Below are 22,608 nucleotides of genomic sequence, written 5' to 3'. Positions count from 1 at the left end.
GAGCTCGTCAGCGTGGTGTGCAGAGGGATGTAAATGCATGGCACTTCCATTGAAATGGCAACGCGAGCCAACATGTGATGAGAATACAGCCTCAGGATTATCTCAGAGCTTTGAAGTTTTCTCTTACTGTGGTGGATACTAAATGGTGAAAAGTAATTACTTCACAGGCTCACGAATAGGATCATGGATTAAGCTTGAGGAAATTTGGACATGATATTTGCGATGCTGCTCATATTGTTTCACAGTAGATGAAGCTGCTGTAGTATTCAACATTCAGCTATGATGCTGGTCATTTGAGCAAAACCTTTCAAACAGTTGCTGCCATCATTGGATATTATTATCCCCTTATTTTGATACATTTCTTTCACACTTCCACACAATCAGAGGCTCATGTCTTGAATTATAGGTGTGATGAAGCCAACAGTAATTCGGTACATCACTGGAGCACAATTACCGCACAAAGCTGACAATTAACTTCCGTCATAACACCGTTCAAAAGGTATATAACCTGTTGCTTTGGCAGGTTGTGAAATAGTGAACTGTGCATTCCACATTTCCACATTTCCACATTTTAGCTGATCTTTGCATTATAAGTGAAGTGTAGTTTCAATTGTGAGTGGTTGAACTACATTTGTGAAGCTGCAGGCCTGCATGTAAACAAAAGGATTGGAAGTGGTGTCAATGGTGTGATTCCACCGAGTGGAAAGGTTCGGTATGGTACGGTATGTCATTTTTTTGCATTTCCATTAGAATTAGTACCAAAATAACTGGCCCTGTTTCACTTATCGTAAGGGTACCAGAGTAATGGTACAGTATGGATGGAGGTAGACCCACCACAGTCAGCTGATTGGGCCACAGAAAAGCATCATTCCCTTGCGACTGGTGTTTCTTCAACACCCGCAGGCTATTCTCATACACGGCTTGAAACGTTGTTTCGTGTTCCACGTCGTTGTTCATTGTTGTTGCGCCGGTAAGATGTGACGCTACGTATCTCGCTGACAATGCCATTGGGCACAGCACACACCCCCGTCTACCTAGTAAAGGTGCTGTCCTAAGTCAAAACGCAAGCCTGACCGAGGGGATTCCCAGTTCCAAACCGTACCGTACCGTACCAAACCGTACCTTACTGCACCATGATGGAAACACAGCTAAGGCTTGGGTCAAACAATCAACCTTCTATGTCCTCAGAGAGCAGCAAAGAATTTCCACTTGCGCAGCGATAGCTGCGTCCATTCATAATAAAATGACGGTCTGCGTCAACATACTTGATCTCACATTTCATTCCAGTAGCAGCAGTCTCTCACAAGGAGCTCCCTACTGTTTGCATGTCGATATTCATTGATTAATGGGTTGTACATGTGTGGGTACTGATCCCCTGACATTAATACAAGCAAGCATCCATGGTTTCGGTCAGAGTATCTTTTTAGACCAAAACATGAGTTCAGTTAGTGTTGACTAGCAGCAGAAATCTGTTAAGGTCCTATTTTTTTCTTCGTGTTTCTCATCCATGTCAACTGACCAAATGAATGTTTGCTAAAGGGCTTTCTCACGTGGACACAAACATACGTCAATATGTAGCACTTCCTGAACTGTATTTGCAGACAGGGCAGTCCCCTAATGTACTGTAATATGTTCTCCATCTTACTAATGGACATACTGGAATGGCAGGGTTAAAGGTTCAAATCACACAGATTTGCTGTCCGTCTTTGAAATGGCTGTGAACGCCTCATAAACTTGCAATACACAGAATTAGAGTCAGACTGTACTATGGTGCACATGTTAGGGCGACATACTGTAAGTATATTTTGACATCGCTTGTGAAAGTTATTCATTGAGAAAGTTCAGCTTGTGCCACGGCAGCAGGCGCCTATTATGAGAGGAGGGGTCAAGTTATCATGAAGGGATGAAGCATGTGGAAATAAAACAGTGGAAATGAAAAGTTGTGGCACATTCATAAGGCCAGAAAAAGGGAGGGATTGACAGTAAACCCTGTAAATCCATTTGGTTCTTCAGACATAGAAGGAGAACGGAACTGACAATAGCTTGAGGGGCCAGTGCTCCATGGAGTGAATACTAGAGCGGAGGAGAGAAAAAAATAAATAATGTGTCACCTAGAGGGAGGAGGCACTGTGGCAGGATCTGTCAGAACTCTGCTGCTGTCTGCAGATTAGATCTGGGGCTATTTAAAGAGGGAGAGCCCGTCAAACCCCCCCAGCACCAGTGTCCACACTACACCCGCAAACCATCACCTTGTGACAAAAAATAAGTGTTCTTTGATGACATTCTTTTTCAGTGTACAAAGGGGCTTTAGTTGGGGGGGAGGGCGTGTGCTTTTTTTGTACGGCCATGACTAACTCAATCATGTTGCACGTTCCCTGCATCCGTGTAGATTTTGCATATTAAAGCCAAGGTCACACAGAAAGGGAAATCGTGTGATGGTGTCGGGGATGCAGTCGGAGCTGCGGTACACATTTCAAGGCGTTTTGCTGGCCTATAAATATAAGTCTACCAGCTGCCATCAGAATAATCACTGTTTTCTTTCAGAATTAGTAGCGTGAGCCAGCCTGGCAGTCAGACTGATTTGGTGTGTGCTATATGTGCATAAGAAATTTTTTATTTGAAAGGGGAAGGGGCAGTGTCTGATACGTGTGTGTGCGGGTGCCACAGTGTATTCAAATCAGTGTGTTTATAGGATTGTGTGTGTGTGCATTGTAGTTTTGCAGGTGCCAATTGTAATGTTTCCGCACAAGTGTATGTTTGTTTGGGCAAGTTTTCTGTCCTCCCACAGTAGACTGATTAGATGGAGTGCTGTTGGCAAGGCCCCACTGTGTGTTTGGTCACATCATTCTGACTGTCAGCTATGCTTCTCTTCACATATAAAGTCAAATAACGTCGACATTCGCCTCACAAATATGTGGGTCGGATGATAAATACATGCACTACCAAATTGCTCAGCCTCATTTACCCATTGATGACTTCTGCCTTCCCCTCTCTTCCTCCAGCCCGCAGCAGACTGACTCTCTGGTCGAGACTGAGTCATTCTCAACTGGGCAGTTATCTCTCCATCCAGCCTTTAGATTTCACCACTCCTCTTGGTGTCATCAATCAAAGCTCGACTGCCAGAAAGAGAGCGAGGTAGAAAACCTGGAAGTTTTGAAAACAGGGACCAACTAAGGACTTGCCCTTGTAGGCAGGCGCTGCATTTACGCATCGATGCAGAAGCCATGGATTATTAATGCGGCCCTTTTCAAATGTTTTCCAGGAATCTTGTAGAATAGTGTGTGAAATAGAGGGAGCTTGCGTCAGACAGTGACTTGGTGAATGCTGGTTATTGCATCATGTTGACTTGCACTATCGCAGGTTTGTAGGAGGCAATACGCTGGCAGACTACAAATATAGAGGCGAAGGTCACTGAGCAATGCAGGTGAAGACAGAGAAGCGAGGGAAGACCAGTAGCAGAGATTCTCACAAATGTTCCACACAGATGGCTCGATGAGGCATCCGTACTATACCCACAGTACCTGCTAATTACACGCTACGCTTGACTTCACGCTTTCCCTTTCCTTCCAATGCCAACTTTATTGAGAAGACGAATATGCCTTACATGGAACAATACATCTCCATTCTTCACACCTTCCAATTTGTGTCAACAGCACAGTGCAATGGCCCTACTATTTATGGACTGGCAATATAAAGCATGAAAGCAAAAGATGAACTGAGAAGAGAAAAGGAAGGAAAATTGCTTCTCCTGTCCTTCACCTTCACTGTACGTTGCTTATTTGTCTGTGGTAATTGGCCCTTTTAATACTCCTCGAGAATGCGGATAGAGATTCCAATGTGTTATGTGTTTTTCCCACAAGATAGCAGAGCAGAATTTGGCAGATAGGAGGAAGGCTGATGGATGGATGATGCACATTACAATGGACTGTATTCCTAGTTGGCCACCTTCTCATTTACATTAACTATACAGTATGTGATCTTTATAATACACATTCTTCCATTCTGAAGTTTGAATTATTTGCTGTTTGTCACTGGGCAAACATTTGAAATGCAAGTGACCCGAGTTCACCCCGACAGAGACAGCAGAATGTCTTCATCTTATAATTATCTGGACAATCACAACTGCTTTCCCTCCTGTAGGGAGAGGAACTGTAACAAAAAAGAGTCCATAACATCGCAGGAAAATATTAATAATCCAATTAAGTACTGCTCCAGCACTAACACAATTTTTCCCCTTACATTGGTAAGATTCATTTAATGGCTCCTCTTGCCCAGAAGGGCTTGTGACAGCAAGGTAGAACATCTCCACATACCATCATGCTTCCCTGCCAATATTCCAACCTATAATTAACAACACAGACACTCGCACACGCAGAAACACATTAAAAGTCAAATCAAGAGAATTGTTTAAGAAAAAATAAGCTGTGGTATGAGGGGGTTATATATGTATTGTCTGCTTATTTCAGGCAAATAATCAACACATTTTTGAGTTTCTGGTAAAGTGTAATTAACACACCCATCTGATCTGGCACAATGAGAGCCTGATAATAATAAAAAATATATATATATACATATATATATACATATACACACATATATATATGTATGTATATATATATATATATATATATATACATATATACAGTATATACAGTAAATATTCCTACAGCAAGGGATGTTAAAGCTCTGGAAATATTGTCACAACAGGCTTTATCAAAATGTAGAAGAATGTTTGATTAGCATGCCTGTGCACATCTGCGTGCTGTGTCCCCCACTAGGGAATGCTTGTTCAATAACATAATACCCGTGATGAGAAATCAGCCTCCTCCCCTCAAATATGAAACACTAATTGCCTTATTGATAACTCTAATAGTGCAGTGGTGGTTGACAACCGGCATATCACATCATCACAAATTTAGTACTATTCAACCTGGAATACATGAAGATTAGATCACACCCTGCTCTCCCTATCTGGCCTCACCAGACACTGCAGTAAGTTTTCTCACACTCACACTCGCATGCTTCTCTCTATCTCATAGCTCAGCTCACTACCTTAACACCGCAAAGCTAAAAATAGGTGAATTGTTTAGATAATGACAAAGAAGGTCATTGTCGGCCTCGCTATCTCCATAAGGTCTGGCAAGGAGCCGACTGATTGTTCATTTCTATTGTAAGCAACAGTAAGAGACTGTTAGGGAGATGTTATCCTCAGATTACAACGAGATGTGGTGACATATCTGTCACTCTGATGATCGATTGCCTGCAGGAGATTCTTCAGTTTGTTAGATTATGGTTGTTTTTTTTTTTTTTTTTTTTTTTTTTTACAAGATGCAATGTGCAAGCGGGTGGGTGGACAGGAGAACGTCTATAAATAGAAAAACTGGTGATAGAGGCAGGTATGTGTGGCAGCCAGATGGTGCCTTGTGGGAAATGTCTCCCAGTGATTTTGTTTGCAAATAGGTCTCTGTAAAGTCACCAGCTCCTCTCCTCCAACTCGCCTGCTTTAGGAACTGCCATATCTGATAAAGGTGCTGCAGACTCAAAGATGTCCTGCCGCTTGCCAGAGAGAGAGTGAAAGTGACGCACTGTGACAGGTTTTGTCACTCTCTGAGGTGACCGCCCTACAGATTGTCACAGATAGAAATGGCAGAACCCTGGCAGCAATGACAAATTGTTTTGAGAAAAAGAAGTAGGAGAGCGAGTCATGCCAATATCTGTGACCTACTTCAGCGGGGGAAAGAGGGGACCAAGCCATCACTCAAGATCTCTGTTTTCACTTCCCATCAATGTAAGTGTATAGGTGTCACGACCCTTTCCAAATGGGGTTCTCAGTGGAGAAAGAAATGACTGAAGACTTGTAAGATGTTTGTAAAAAAAAAAAAAAAGAAAAGAAAAGAGGGACATTTCAACACGCCGCATAATTTAATACATAAATACATTTGTATAAATAAATAAAATAAATAGTACAGTGTGTATGTGCACATGGAGGATTCCATTATTAGAAAAAAAAAACAAAAAAAAAAACTCTTGTTATATCTTTAAGAGAACAATCCTTGATGTGCTCCACTGAGTGAGCGCAAAAACGACACTGAACACAGCAACAGAAGCCAGGGTGATTTCACGGAGATATGGGCACATTTTCTGGTTCGTAACTGCTAGCACCGCACCAAATAAAGCTCATTTGGGTGTAGAAGCTCAAACAAACATTTTACGAGTACACAAATTCAATCTCCAATTATCTTTTAATACAACAGCTAAAGGTCTTTATCTCTTGAAGTCTTTACTACTATTGTTTTTTTTCCCCCCCTCTGCCTCTACCACAGTGCAATGATACAATATACTGTGTTTCAGTTCACAAGATAATGATGAATTGATATTTTTAATGGACAACAATGTAGATTATGTTATCTAATTAATAGTAATAAGTAAAGGTCTCCATGAGGCACGATTGAATTTATTTAAAGTAAATACACCCTGGTCATTGTAAATGGGAACCTATTATGGTGTATCCATTTCTACATCAAGGGAAAATAGAGTGCTCATTTCAAACAGCACACTCCTCTTGATATTGAGTCACACACAGTCACAGGCCTGAGGGTGAAAAAGCTTTGTAAAAGAGAGGTCAGAGGAAACTTGTTCAAGCTGACAGAGTGGCCACAAGTAAGAGCTTAGTGCAACAACATAGTGGAAAAAAAAGGCATCCAAGAATAGATACATCATTGACAACTGAAAGTGTCACGACTGTGGTTAATCATGCCAAGTTCAAATTCATGCAAGTGAAGTGTTTGATTGGGCCTCTCCAGGCTCATGATCACCAATTTATGATACAGAGGAACCACAGAAATCTCAGGGTTAGTTGTAACACAGAGAGTGAAGGTCATTGTCACTGTCAGTAAAGGAGGGAGGCATTTTTCCTTGGTACATTCTGTATTAGCTACTTTATTATCAATGCATGTTTATACTACAATGCAGTATCCTATTCTATTTCAATTTATTGCAGTTGCTATTTCAGTTTGCAGGGGGACTGAGTATTTCTACCCTCACATGTTATATTCTGTCCATGGATCAAGTTCTTGATTTATGGTGAATCATCCTGTAATAATGCTGCTTGGCTCACTGGTAGTCACCACAGAGAACCAAAGCAAAAATGAAATTCTCCAAATCTACAAATGCATTCCTGAGGTTCAACAACAGAGCAGAAAGGAAGTTACAGCAAGGACAACAAAAGGAAAAGGTTGCGTAAATGTTTTTCCCTCTCTGTTTTTTTGTTTGGATCCAGCTATATTTGGTTGAAAATGATATATGGGTTCACACAGTAAAAGAAAATGGGAGCACACTCCCATTAAGATAAGCACTGCAGGCCAAGGAAACCTAGAAATGCCAGGGGTATATTGATTGTATGCCCTGTATTAATAGTAGGGTTAGCTTCTGCTTTCTCAGCCTGGACATTTCATCCAGATCCGTGGCCCGAGAACAATGAGCAGCAATGAAAGCTAACCCCACGTTTAGCTCAAATGAAAAAAACGGTGCAACTGCTGTGAAGCTGATAGGACAGTTGTGCTGCACTGAAATGCACAGCCTAGCAAAGTCAATAGTTCAATAGTTTGTTTAGACGTGTTTCAGCTCAATGTTTGTCCCAAGACCAAAAGTGGAAGCTAAATTCCTTTCAAAGCTATGTAGCCACAGATTTCCACTGAAAAGACTGGTGTTTAAACCCACTAATTGACCCAATAAAGTCAATAATTGATGGCTGATCAATAACTAGCTAAATTATATTATTACAGACATTATAACACATAGCGTATTCAAATAAACCTTTTTTTTCCTCGATACAAAGACAATTCACTTAGATTTCACTGCGGGATTTATTGGTTTCGTTGTTGGCAAGTGGTTGAAACTGTATGTCTTACCGCATCAGGGAGTGTGACTACAAATGCTGCATAGTAAACTAGCGCTGTTGCAAAAATACTCACATTATTCATTATACTGATGATGTGCAATGCATTATAGCATATGGAGCAGAGTTGCAGTTGCTATGTGAATGATAAATAACTGTGGTGAAATATTAAATATTATAAAACGGCACAGCACATGTATTTTTTGTTCAGAAACTGAAACAATCTCTTCATGTTTTTCCTGACATGTGACCTTTTTAGATTGTGCAGTAGCAAAGGCAAAAGTCACGTGAGCTTGTTACACCGTGGGAAGGAGCTTAAAGAAAGATGTTTGGGGATGACACTTGACTGCGACTATTTGACTATGACACTATGATTGTGAGATATGCAGCTCTGTTCCATACGTCATGATGTCCTGACATTCTGCGAGTATGCCCTCTTTGCCTCATGTTACATCCGAAAACCAACTGGCTCTATTTTAATTTGAAAAATGACAGTGCCATGTTTTGGACTGGACAGACAAAAACAGAGATGTTAGGCCCAACTAGTATTTGCTTCCTGACTTATTCTCCTTAGTCCCAACCCCACAATCAGTTGTGAAGGAAAAGTGCTTTTGACGATTTCCATTGAAACTTATTACAGATCATGTCATTACAGCGTCGAAATATAGATGAAGACAAATTTTTTACAAATGTTTGTTTCCTTGGGGCCTTCGAAGCAAAGACTTACTTTGCAGGTCGGGCCAGTAGATAAAGTGGCAGTGTGAATGTGAAGTGTCAAGCTGAAGGATTTACTGCTCGACTGGGCTAGTTGTGTTCTCCCTTGTGAGAAATTAAGAAAGGGAGATTAAATCTCCCTTATTTGAGGGTTGCCATCATCTTAAGAACAGTCTTTTTTTTTTCTTGCAGTTATCAAATCGTAGCTAAAGGAATTATGACTTAACACACTCTGTGTACAACATAGCATTCGTTGTTTGAGAAAATTAACCCAACAGGATCTGCCATGCGTACTTCTCATTACCATAACGCTTAGACTATTTGTGATAGAGAAAATTCAAAAACTACCAGAAAGCAGAGACATAGAGCTTAGTGGCCATATACTGTCATATATTGTCATTACGGGGGCCTTCAGGACTTCCACGGCACGACCGTCCAATCACAGACAAGATTCACCGGCGCATCACATGTTTGTGACGTCAGCTTCTCAGTACCGTAATTCCTAAATGGTTGAACGACTGCCAGATATTGAAAGTTTAAGTTATCTTGGAAAAAGGGGCATAAGCACTCACTTGACAATTCTGCAGCCAGAAAAACTAAACAAATCCAGGCGGCCTGAATATCATGATGGTCTGATGAAATTATGTCAAAAAAGAACCCATCGCAAACTACCATAATACTGTGAATGCCTAGAGCATCATGAACATGCTCTACATTTACTTACTTTGAGCTAGTCTGTTTAAGTATTAAGTATTTAAGTATTAGTATTAAGACCTGGGTTCGAGCCTTTCTGCATGAAGTGTGCATGTTCTCCCTGTGTGTGCATAGGTTTTCTGCATAGTCCAAAAACAAAGGGGATTAGGTCAATTGGTTGACGATAGGTGTGATTGTGAGAGTGAATGGTTGTTTGTCTCCATGTGTGGCCCTGCGATGGACTGGCGAACTGTCCAGGGTGTACCCCGCCTATCGCCCTATCTCAGCGGAAATTGGCACAGCACCCCCCGTGGGGATAAAAGCGGTAGATAATGGATGGATGGATGGTACTTGTTGACATGAGTGCAGAATTATAGGTCAACAACTGAATACGGAAAGGTGTCATGGATTATACAAGTCAAAAGTTAGACTCAGTTTTGCTTAGATCCTCCACTTTTTTCCCCTTCACTACCAACAGCTGATAGATCTGCCAGGAAAACAGTAAAAATATGTTCGCCTGTGATAAAAAAAAAAAAAAAAAAGGGTTTGCCCTTGGGGTAGTTTTTGGCAGCTTGGCATGTTATTCAAGATGTTTGGGGGTGTGGAAATCCATTTACACCCCCAAAATTGTGAAATAGCATCCAGTACTGTTGCATGAAAACTGTCATTAGCCAATATCATCCATCCCCAGCCCAGGAAGAAATACCGTGATAGGAGCCATAACACAAATCCAAAAATAAGGATTTTTAATTAGAAACAGAGAGCAGGTGGTATCATCTGCATGGTCATTAGACATGGATCTTTTTTTCACACAAGCATAAAAACTACTTGTTGGCTGAAGGGAATGGCTACTTCAAAATATTTGTTTCATTCATTCTTAATTATGATTAAGCTATTGGCAGCTTTGTGTCACTACATATTATGTAGGACAATGTGCTGTTCATACCTGATATTATTCTGGTGATCTGATGGACGAGTGGGAAGCTGCAGCAAGTTCACAGCTGGCATCAGAACGCATTACAAATGAACGCATCATCGTACAACCGGAGACAAAATTGCCTTAGTATGTCCTCCCATTATATGAAGGATATCAGCTTTTACCATCTTCTATTTTCTATTCAGCTTGAATACATTTTCGACTATTTGAATTATTTGTTCATAAACAGCCCGCGTGAGCCTGTAATTAGTCTATTACACTACGTTACATCGCAGTTTGTGTTTTTATTTTGATTTACTACAAATAGCTGCAGATGCCTCAGAATTTAAAATGTTACCATATTACATTGTGCATATTTAATTATGAGAGTAGACAAATCAGCTTCACTACTGTAGACAAAATAATCTCCCTGCCCCTTTTTAAGTGCAGTCTGCTTATCTATTTGTTGGTCTAGATACACTGGCAGTGTGAACGTGAAGTGTCTGGGTGAGGGATTTACCGGCGGATTGTCTGACCTGGCTCCTGTAGTTGTGTTCTCCCTGCCACAGTGATTCTCCTGTACAGGTCGCACATGCCTGCTCCGCTCTGAAAACCTACAACCGTTACACACCTTCACTGGCCTTCTACACCAAAACATGTTGTTAATGAAAACTAAGAGTCAAAACTACCAAGTCATTAAAACTGGTCAGTGGGGTCTGGCAAGCACACCTTTTTTTTTCCCGAAAAATTTGAACAGCGTGACCTGAGAGTACTCAGGCCTAATCCCAGTGCTATCTCGGGGAAGCAGACAGACTGAGGAGCCCTGTAGCGTGGCACTACCATCTTTTTCTGCTCATTACCGGCCCTAGGCTTCTCAACACAGATAGAAGCAATGAAGGAGAACCTCAATAAATGATCAGCGTGCTCTGCCAGAACCAGCGCATGCAGCATCTGCTGAGCTGTTGCTGTTCCCATCTTCCACCCTCAACGACTATACAACCCCCCAGATTTCCCATACATTAGGAGGTCTAGTCTGCCCAGTCTAATGACTTAAATTTGGCTAAGGAAGCGGTTGTTTTGCCATGCCTCAAGGACTCCCACCTCTCCTAGGGATAAACAAAGCCCATTATGTGGTTAAGTTTGAAATGATGCCTCTGATTAGTGAGTTGTCAGGACGAATTGTACCTACGTTCATCACAAGGCTTTAAAGCACTTGTATAAAAATTAGTTGTTGGGGGTTTTTTGGGGGGGAGAAAAGATGAAAAAGCGGGAGGCATGTGCCTAATGAAGTCTCGGGCTTATAGTCCCTCTCATGACAGGATAATTACACAAAATGCTTCCAACGAACACTTCAAAGGACACTTCATCTCTGTGCCAACACCATGCAACACATCTCACCAATCAAGATGGCCTGACCTACATCCAGTCCTCCTGGCTTGTCTGCATAGCTGCCCGCCCACAGACTCACTGAAGCGCGCCATGAAGTCAATTGCATTAGAATACACTCAATATACCTATGCGATAAATATACAAGAATTACCTCTTGCTGACTTTGCCGCAGAAACATATTGACAGGTTAGGCCCATAGTGTGTCGCAGGATGTTGCATGCAGTGTTAATGAAGAGTGCACTCTATGGAAACATGCATGCAAACACATGAATACTTAATCCACCTTATTCAGGCCCTGAATCATTTGTGCATTTGCTAAGTAGCCAAAGATGATGATCGAGCATAAACAGTAGTGTATTAAACGAACACATTTAGGTCGTTTTCACATCTAATAGACCGCTAGACTCGGTACAATGGGGGGTTGCAACATCCAGCCGGTCCCAGTTTGCTTTCACACTGCACTTTACTGAAACAAACCCAACCTTTTGAAGAACTTATTCCCCTCCCCGCCTGAGGCGGCGCTGCATAAAGAATTACCGAAGGAGAAGACAAACAATGAACAAGAAATCTTGCTCAGCTATTGGTGAGAGAAAAACATGGAGCTGCATCAAATCAATCCGTCTTGGGTTTTTGTTTTTGTTTTTTTTATTACGCGAACATACTACACAACATATGCTATAACAATGGGCTCAGCCATTTCTCCCGGCTATCGTTCTACACGCGTGCATGTTTTGGTTGTGTTTTCCCACAATGACCTGCATTGTGGTCTGCGTCCTGCATTCACTTGAAGCAAACAAGACCTTCTTTACTGGTGGACCAGAGTTTGGTTGTGCATTCCCACCTTCCCAAACAACCCGGACTTTTCGAGCAAACAATTTAGGGTTCAGTTAAGAAGGGCCGGTGTGAATGCCCCCCCTCATATAGCACTTATTAAGCCACATTTTCTTGTACTTTGCTTTGAGAGCCTAGGGGTTTTTATGTCATAGATCAAAGAGGCACACCAGTCAAAAAAGGGCATCAACCGTCATCTGATTCAAAACTTGCTCTGTCATAAAGAAAGGAGTCTCTCGTCAAGTTGGAAAAACTCTTATTAAGTCTCTAGCGAAATTTTCACTGTGGATAGAAGGTATAAGGAAAGACACCCACAACACATTTCATCTCTTTGCTGTCCATCCATGTGTTCAGTGCACTTTTTCAACTTTAAAATTTTAAATTTAACAAAAACAGTCTGCGTCTGTCCAAATCTACACACAACCCTGTGTGAAGATCCTCCTCCGGGCCGAGCTTTCGCATCACAAAGCCCAGGCTTTTAAATCAACACTGCTGGGCCGATATGGACCGTTGTGCATGATGAACATACAGTACATTCAGCTGGGTAATATTACATACAGAGCCACAAATACAAAGTGTTCCCAGAACGCTGTTTCATCCAATTGTAAACAAGCTGCTCGGAAAAGAGTGCACAGTGGACATTTTCTTCTGGTGAATCCCGTAATTATGTTCTTCCAGAGTACGTCAGGGATGATAAATTAGCTTCTGGGGAATGAGATGAACCATATCCCCGCAATGTGAGTGGCTTGGATGCTCCCCTTTTAACATCTAGGGACAAATTAAACAGGGGAAATAAGCACGTAAGGTGGAACTGCAAAATCTGCAGGAGCTACCGGCATTAAAAAATATCTGTGTGTTTTTAAAAAGCCAGCATGCAAGGCCATTTTGATAATTGCTGAGACTTTTTAACTGGCACACACGGCTTGCAGTGCTCAAAGTGCTGTGCAGGGGCAGGCTGGAAATCTATTGTGACACGTTGAGAAAGAAATAACACTTAGATGTGTTCGAACGGCTCCACTGAACATGTTTCAGATTTTTCCCATGAAGAAAATGCAAAGCCACGCGAGCTGCTGGATGCTGCATAATTAACAAACACGCACAGCAAACATCTCGCGGTCTACGCTGAAAATGACTCCTGGTAGAGCGGGTGGCACAGGAACAGATGGAGAGAGGCCACTTGAACACAGCATAATGAGGCAATCCACAGAACATTCACTCGTACACGGTGTATTTCAAATGAAGTGAGGATGTATTTTATTTTGTTAACGCACCTGATTTTTTTTCTTTTTCCTGAAACAAAATGGAATTCTGCAGATGCCATGTGCCACAGCAGTTTTTATTTGCTGATAAATTATAGAATAAGTAACGCAGCCGAGCGCAGAGTGAGAAAGACCCTTTTCGTTTAGGATCATTAGAAACACATTTAAGAAGTCATTTCACATAAGTATATATATAAGACTTGTAAGGGAAGGCACTTCCATCTGTTTGCTCGACAGTTTTTCTCTTTTCATATTAAAAGCAACAAATGCGCATCAAAACCAGCTCTTCCCACTGAACATCTGTTTAAAGATCAACAGAGTGATTAGACCATGTGGTAAATATACCCATCCTCACCAGGCGCAATTTGACACCCTAAGTTTCATGTTTGCAGATTTTGACCACAATCTGCCTTTCCAACACGCCGATAAACATTCACAGCGCAATAACTTATTCCTCAACTAATGTACCAGCACATTTTCAATTAGCATTAACAGAGGACAGGCAGTCACTTTGGGAGAAACCGGTACCGTACCCACTCACAATAAATAAATCATGATACCAGGTGGAGCTGAATATTAGAGAGGACTCTTGTAATGACAGTGGACAGTATACTGAATCTATTTCCCACTATTTCCCTCATTTACCACTCCACCTGAGAAGAGGCTCCTCGGAGAGTTTTTACATTACTGACCATCACTCTGTTCTTGATTATCCTTGCCTGTCTTTTCCATCACTGTACGCTTCTGTCACAGACAAGACTCCAAGTGCCCATCTTTCACTCTGACCCTCAATTACACAGCCCAATCATTTCAGACAGGTGTTGAGGTAAGTAATAAACTCTCGCCTGATGCTGCCAAGGCAGCCTGTCCGTTAGAGCAACTACAAGAACTCTGAAATGACTGAACCTGGGGTTGATCAGATGCTGTGACCAGCACTTGACTTGCGGCTGGCAGCTGATAGTTTGCAGTAAAATCTATTTTTATTTTTTTTTGACCAGTTTGTATGGATGTATAGAAGATATCAACTAAATCAGGTGTGTTTTATTAGCAACACTGCATCTGCAGTACAATGGACAGACTATATTATCACGGCCAAGAGAAAACTTTTACCGATTTGATTACTTTTCAGGAAAGGCTTTTTCATGAGTTAACACACAGACAGACAAAAAGGGGGGAAAAGCATTGATTGACAGGAAAAAAAAATAAGATGAAATATAGAGCTGCAAGGTTTCCACCCAAACTATCGTGGAAAAAGCTTTGATTTGTGTGCTAATCACTGGTAATTGCTGTAGCCGTCAGGAGTTTCCGTAGCTTCCATTTACAGTTAAGAATATAGTCGAGGTTGTCAGAGCAGGCGTCGAGATATAAATTAAAGACTTAACTTAAACTCAAATCCCCTGCACTTATATGGACACTTATACATTACAGCTTAACTGTGTTGCAAATGGAGTCTTCTCCGTCACAGGATGTGCCATCACTGCATCATAAACTTTGTAGAGTGATAGCACCATAAAGTCTATGGGGGATACAAAGTCTGACTTTAGAGGTTTATCAGAGCTTCAAGTTGCATATCCTCCATTCAACATTTTAAAGACACATATACAGTACCTACTATATATGATGCTAATGCTAGAATTGAATCTGCAGGTCTGTGTATCACTCACACAAGCATTTTCAATTACTCTGGCTGATGAGACTCGTGTGAACAGGATTAATTGTTGGCATTGTAAACACAGGCTGGTTATTTCATAAGGAAAGAGCATTGGAATAATTCCGTTTACTCTCAGAATGTTTGTTCACTTTCCTAATTGTGCATGTTACTACACAGTCACACCTATGTGTTTCCTTCACTAATGCAAATATGATGATGATGCTCCCCTGCAAAATGTTTAATTGTCAAGTCATGCAACTTGGTTTTGACCTCTAATTTAGACTTTAATGTAGATTTTTATAATGCGGTTTCAGTTTCAAACACACATCGCTCATGACTGGTTCCCAATGTGCTCATTCATCTTTTGCGCTAACGCAATCTGCTCCTGCAGTTCACTCCTCAGCTCCTTCGTCACACATTCTCGGACGGGAAGAAAAAGCATGTGCGCTTGTGCTGCATTGTGACCTAGAAAGATCCAGCAGACCCTTAGAGCTGAGACAGTTATCAAGTGAGATTAGCTCACACACTGCAAGCGGGGGTCAGACTACCCAGTAGTGCAGCTTGTGCAGCTTAGTGAGTGCACTAAGAACGCATCCGAAAATGGAAAATAAGCAGACATGAAAAAAGGCATCAAAATGGGTGATAATGGGAAACTTTATTTATTTATTTCACCCTTCTTCCTACAGTACAGTACATATCACTGTATAGTGTCAGATGTTACCATTCAAAATAATAATAGTTTTTGGTTCCATTACAATATCTGCCTTCGTAACGTGGCTGGCTTTTTTGTTTTACCCTGATTGATTAAATCAAGTCCGACGTTCAAGTTATGTAATCAAGTAAACAAAGCTGTTCTGGCACCTGTGCGTCTGAGAAACGTTGTACATGAACAAGTGAGTGAGTTGAAAACCTGCAAATCATAATGCAAACAGGTTAAGTAATCCCAGTATTAGGGGACTCATACAGAGCCACTCTCTCTGGGAAGTCTGCCAACGTGCTCATGAGATGTACGACGCCGCGGCCAACACGATTTACCAAGAAGCTAACAGACGGAAGAGGGAATGCCACAAACGTAGATGAACATATTCAGATATAGAGTAAATGCAGGTGGTTTTAAAAGCACAAAAATATCACTTTTCTGAGCAGAGGAGCTACAAACAGATATGCAGCATCGAATCATCCATTACACTCTTTCTAAAGATTTATTCTTTCCTAAATTTGTTGCTGCTAATATAAGTCAGTGTTCTCATGTTTAATTCAAGGATTTATTGAGTAAATTTATGTTAGATTTAGAACATCGTCTTGATATATTTGCATAAGATCATTGGGCTCAACAATGTCAGCTGCCTCATTTGCCTTGCCGATCACCGGCTTTTAGCGAGCAGAGCGGTACTCCTCCTGTTTGCTTTTTCATTTTCTTCAGACTCATAACTTTGCTTTTAAAGTTGGGCAGCAAAAAACGAAAAAAAGGATTTTTACCCCACATGCACCGATAAGACTTTTTGTGCTGCTGATACAACCGTTCTCATTTGTAGTCATAAGAGGCTGAAGGAAGCAAGCACTGCATATAATTATGGAGACAAAAAAGGGATCATGTTCCACAAATCTCAGGGTAAAACCACACGCTCTCTGCTACTCAGCAGCAATTATGTTGCAAGCCCATATATTCACGTTCTAAAAAACAATTTAAAAGTTTTTGGAGTTCAACCCACAAGGCTTAATTGCTGAATGGTTTGAGGAAATGTATAATTTACAAGCTTCAGTACATGCATGCTGAGTGCTTCCATTTCACAATAGGTTGTTATTGAGAGCAGAACATGCTGATTGAAGATGCAAAAATGTCGAGTATAGAGGGCATGGATTTTGAGTGTTGTCTGCAAAACAGTACAATTCCAGCTGAAGTGCTTTCTGTTCATCCGACACTCAACACTGTGGCTAGTGGGGTGAAATTGTACGCAGCAATAAATAAAATGCTTTATAAGTGATGCATTTACATGGAGCGAGAGAACATTTGATTGCATATTGTTTGTGGATACAGCAATAGTACTGGAATTAAAATTCTGTATTTGTGTATATATATATATATATATATATATACACACACATATATATATACATATATACATACATATACATATGTTTTAGCCATAGTGCTGGATGTGTGCGTGGGCTCATCTCATTCATTCACAGTAACTATAGAGTGTAATATGAAGACGAAATTAATCAACCACTGGACTGAGTATTCGCAGCTTTTACCACTCATCTAAGAGACTCCTTCAGTTCATCTCCTTCACTCTCAGAGCTGAAGATGCCTCCTTGATGAGCTGTGACACATCCACATCCAGGTGGCCTTGGCAGAAGTTAGAAAAAAAAAAAAAAAATGAGGCATGAAAAATACGATTTATAGATGTAGAGGTTCAAACAAAAGATCTATTAGCAGTTGCGAATAAATATCAGCATTGGTTCAACCTGCCTTTGGGAGTAAAATCAATGAATTGTAAACATCTAAAAGTTTCTTTGCATAGAGTATTGTGTAACCTGTCACCAATATTTATAGAAATATATTGTCACAATTAATACTTCTGGTTAAGTTTTCTTTCCTACTTTGGTCAACTTTGGTCATTAGAGTGAGTGTATTCATGTGTGTGAAGACAAATATCAGTTTGTGCGTTTGTATGCAATAATGATCCCCCTGTGTACATTGTGTGGTGCAAAAAGCCATTTGTTTTGCTGTGCCACTAATGATGTTATCAAGAAAGAAAAGTGGGTGCGTACTGTATATGAAAATCCAGCTGGAACTCGAGGGGATCGAGGGGATCACATCAGCTGTGACACCTGCTACATGTTGATGTCCAGGAGGACTCATGAGTTCATTATGACTTAATTACTTAATACGAATGGTCATGCCACTGCTCTCCGCTCCCCTAATACACCACAAAGATTCATTACTTTGACAATTTTAATAATTGTTACTTTATTAGCAGTGCTGCTAGCATTGGATTATTCATAACATAGCATACAGCACTCAGAGTAGGATAGAATGAACACTCCCTGAACGGAAAATCACTGACAACAGGAGGAGGCTCCAAAAGCTTTTAAACAAAAATATTATAATGTAGAAACACACATTTGTTGATCTGATCGGGAGGAAGTGCAACTCTCTTTTTATTTTCATTATTACCCATTGATGGGAACATGCTTTGAGAATGCACAGATGTCCCTGGCACACACACACAGATATTTATGAGTCAGTGTTGAGATTTGTGGGTATACACCAAAGCAGTGGGATGCTGCCTGTAAAGAGAGGAGTCTCCCTCATGTAAGGTTCCTGTTGTCGCTGCTGCCTTTGCCAAATTCACTTGGTTTATGCAGGTCCCCAAACAGGAGCTCTATAGTATCAAAACCTTAATAGCGCCCTCTGCTGGATCCAAACGGGTACTACTTCAAATGATCTATGAGACTGCAGCATGCATGCTTTTCAAGTCCCTACAGTGGTAGAGTTAATCAAAAATGAAATTTTGAATTAAAAGGCCTTATATCTAATCAATTTTTCTTACTCATGCTCTCCCTTCTCTATTGCAGGTGGTGGGTCAGATTGATAAACTAACGTCCGACTTTGACTTTGACCTGGATCAAGATGACTGGACAGTGGCCACAGCCAGCAGCACATCCAGCAGTGAGCGAGGTTTGGGAGAGGCCTTCAGGCTGGACTTCCTCAATGCAGATGTGCTTTCTGATAGCTGGGAATTTTGCAGCTACCTGGAGGCTGCTGGTGCCACCTCCCGCAGACCTGGTGAGCAATTGGGGGATCTTCGACCGGAGATTGGTCGTGGGACCATCCCAACCCAGACACAGACCCCAACTCCACCCCCTTCCACTGCCTCAGTCTATTCCCAGATGAATGGTGGGCTGCCCATTCCTAACGGGCCCCGCATTATCACTCCAGATTCCTCCAGCGAGGAGGCAAGCAGCTCCACGCACAGCCACAAGACTTCCCGTACCTCTGGCACAAGAGAAAGAGTGCGCTTCAGTGACAAAATCCTGTACCACGCATTGTGCTGCGATGATGATGAGGAAGAGGAGCAAGATGAATTGCAGGACCAGAGTGGCTGTGCTACACCAGACAGTGATACTGAGTCCAATCTCCTGGCCAGCTCAGTCACACCCAAACGTTCTTCCTCTGAGCACTCACTTCTCCATAACTGTCTGGACCCTTCCTACATCTCCTCACCAATGAAGGGGACAACAGGAGCTCACACACTACCCAGGAAAGGTCTCTTGAACCCCGGCTGCCGCAAAAAACTTTTACGAAACAGCAGCACACAAACTGTCTCTGACAAGAGCACCCAAACTGTACTGCCCTACGTTCCAACCAAACAGAAAACAAAGGACCACTGAAAAAGCCCTAAGTTTATCATAAATCTCAAGAGGAGGACTGTGGACTATTTAATATTAAATACATAGCTCATAGATTATTACACAAATAATTAATTACTAAATAAATAAATGATATATGGGAAAACACTCGACTACCTAAAGTCATTCTGAGGCTCAGGGAAAACACAATGAAATGAAGTAGTGAAGTGATTAAAGTTGAGATCCTTATGATGAAAGTTACAGATGGACCAAAAGGTTAGTGCCTGCTCTAATGTTTAAAGATAGATTGAATGAATTCCCTATGTGTAATAATCTGAAATAATGGTGGAGATTACAAAAGCAATCATTTTTAATAGATCATTTTGGTGTGGAAATCCGGAGGTTAAAGTATGAAGAGTGTGAAGAGGTCCCTTCATCGACTCATACAATAGCATAAGTCACAAAAAAAGAGAAAACAATGCTTGTTCCTATAATGTGGATACAAAACGCTGCACATTCTGTATTCTGAATATGTAAAGGCATCTTTTTTCATGTTCAAGTTTTTTCTCAAATGTCAAGGGGATTATTGTTTTCAGCAGGGAATTGTATCTAGATGCACATATGTCAACCCTCTTTTTGATGTCAACAAACACTACGTGGAGAGCCCGAAAAATATTTACCTGCCCTTGATTTCATAAATCATCTGAATGTGATCTCTTCTTGGTCTACTGCAAAGGTCAAAACATATGGACTTTTGTGTGGTGGTGGGGGGGGGGGACAGAAATATAAAGTAATTTCAAGATTTGCGGTCCACAAAAGCAACATTTCCTATTTTCTTCCTTTTCCTCTATGCATGCTGGTGATGCTATTAGGCTTCAGATCTCTGCTAAATGGCAGTCGACAAAAAAAGTTGTTAAAGGTTTTGTCTCTCAATGCAATCACTCAGCGGGAAAGTGAACTCCGTAGAGCAGCATTTTATTCACAGGACTAACACCAATAGCCATTCCTGATCAATATGTTAGAGGGAGGCTGCAGTAAGAGGGCTTGCTGCTGAGCATGCAAGCCTCTCCCCTGGGATCTGTGAACAAAAACTCACAGTCAGACCTATTTACTGACACTGAGTGGAACAAAAATTAGAACTGGGCCATAAAGAACTGACATTTTAAAAAAGGTGTCCAAGAGTGAGAGCTGACGTTTCTGTTTAAAGATTTTTTTTTTTCTAACCATGCAATAATCTATCATGGGGGACAGCTTTGTGAGACTCCCACCTTGATGCACTTAAACTTTCCCAATGTTGTGTTTCCAGTTTGAAAAGTAAAATGCCATAGCCTCAAAGAGGAAAGTCCATGCTTTCTCCTGTGAAGCTGACCTTTGTGCCTCTCTGATCGCCGAATGTGGACCTTCTGCAGAAGTGAGAAAAGGTCAAAGCTATTGCAATTATCACCCCTGAAAAAAACACCAATCCCAACTCTACTAACATGTTTAATGCATCCTTTCTTCAGAACAACAGGACTTTGGTGAATTATATTTCACACCAAAGCTCCACATGGTGTGAATATTCTCATCATTATGCAGCCAATGTGAGCATGCCATATTATTGTGACATCAAAATCACAAGCTTTTATATGTGAGACTTTCCAACACTGTTCTATTTTTACCAATAGTTGAATTTGTGTAGACAGTGGAAGTCATCAAAAATGATCTCACACGTACATTTGGTCATAGAAATACGTTTTATATCCATCAGGCATAAGGAATCGGTATGATTTTGAAATGTTCAAAATTGTAATGTGGTAGTAAAAAAAAAAATCATTTAAATGATTATCTTAAAATATTCACACAGTATATACGGAGCACATCAAGAAAGAGAATGTTCCACAACTTTGGCAAAATCACAGAACAAGGTAAATACTGAAATACTGGTAAAGGAGAGGTTAAGGTATACCTCCACCTCCAGGTCTTCTCCAGCTGACCACTGCAGCTTTACAGATTATTAGGTCTGAGAGAAACACATCCATATTAGCTTTTGTGTGCATGTTCATGTATAACAGTTGCTTAGCATATTTCCCAGGGGAATTTCAGCTGTTTGCAACATCAAGCCCTGAGAGCAAGATATAAGAGAAGCAGAGTGAGCATTTCTTTCCTCCGACAGCTTAGTAAAAGCTGCATAAGCACCAGTTGTGGTGAAGATGGTGTACAATACATGTATATTGCAGGAATATATGGTAATTTAGAATTCCCCCCCCCCACCCCTTCATTTATTGACATTTTCTTTGTCATGCTGTGGCTCAGTTAATCCAAAGTACCTGTGAAGAATGAGGCGGTGAAGAGAGAGAGATCAATGGCTCACTCCCCAAAGCATTGGATGCCATTTTCCTTGCTAGATTGGGGACCAACAGGTCATCACATCCATTAACATAAACAAACAAAGCTATGTCACCACACAGGGAAGTCATCAACTGTAGAAAAACAAACTCAGCTTTTAGGGTGATGCTAATACACCCGCGAGATATGTGTGTGAGAAAAAGTGTGAGACGTTTTCTCGTCTTTCTACAATGACATCACTTCTACATATAAGGAGCTGTGTGGCACTGATGCAGAATACATTATCATCAGGGACAGATTTGAAACATATGGACACAACATTAGCGATGTCTCTTTTGCCAAAAAAGATTAATATTCATTTCTAACAGGGCAGAGCTTTGTCCTCTGTTCTCTGTAGGACAACGATGGGAGGCATTCAAAGAGTACACCGATGGCAAATTGTCTGCCTACAGGGACGATCTTTTAATGACGTCACTGCATTATCAGATATCGGTTTATGAGAGCAAACATATGTGTCTCTTTTGTCTGTTTGTCCATAGCCACACTGTGTAAAGAGATGAGCAATATTTCTCAGACC

General features: G+C 41.1%; 1 protein-coding gene across 1 annotated transcript in view; it reads left to right on the top strand.

Moving 5' to 3' along the window:
- insyn1 (inhibitory synaptic factor 1) overlaps positions 1-21,053 on the top strand; it is a 46,821-nt gene extending 25,768 nt beyond the window's left edge. Inside the window, exon 3 of the mRNA XM_044030946.1 lies at positions 18,933-21,053. Within this exon, the coding sequence (XP_043886881.1) occupies positions 18,933-19,748 (816 nt within the window). The 3' untranslated portion in view covers positions 19,749-21,053. The remainder of the gene's footprint in view (positions 1-18,932) is intronic.
- Positions 21,054-22,608: the final 1,555 nt, after the last annotated feature.

This window comes from Solea senegalensis, linkage group LG7, assembly GCF_019176455.1.
Source record: "Solea senegalensis isolate Sse05_10M linkage group LG7, IFAPA_SoseM_1, whole genome shotgun sequence".
Taxonomy (NCBI): Eukaryota; Metazoa; Chordata; class Actinopteri; order Pleuronectiformes; family Soleidae; genus Solea; species Solea senegalensis.
The sequence above is the reverse complement of the archived record's forward strand: the minus strand, read 5'-3'. Positions and strand labels throughout refer to the sequence as shown.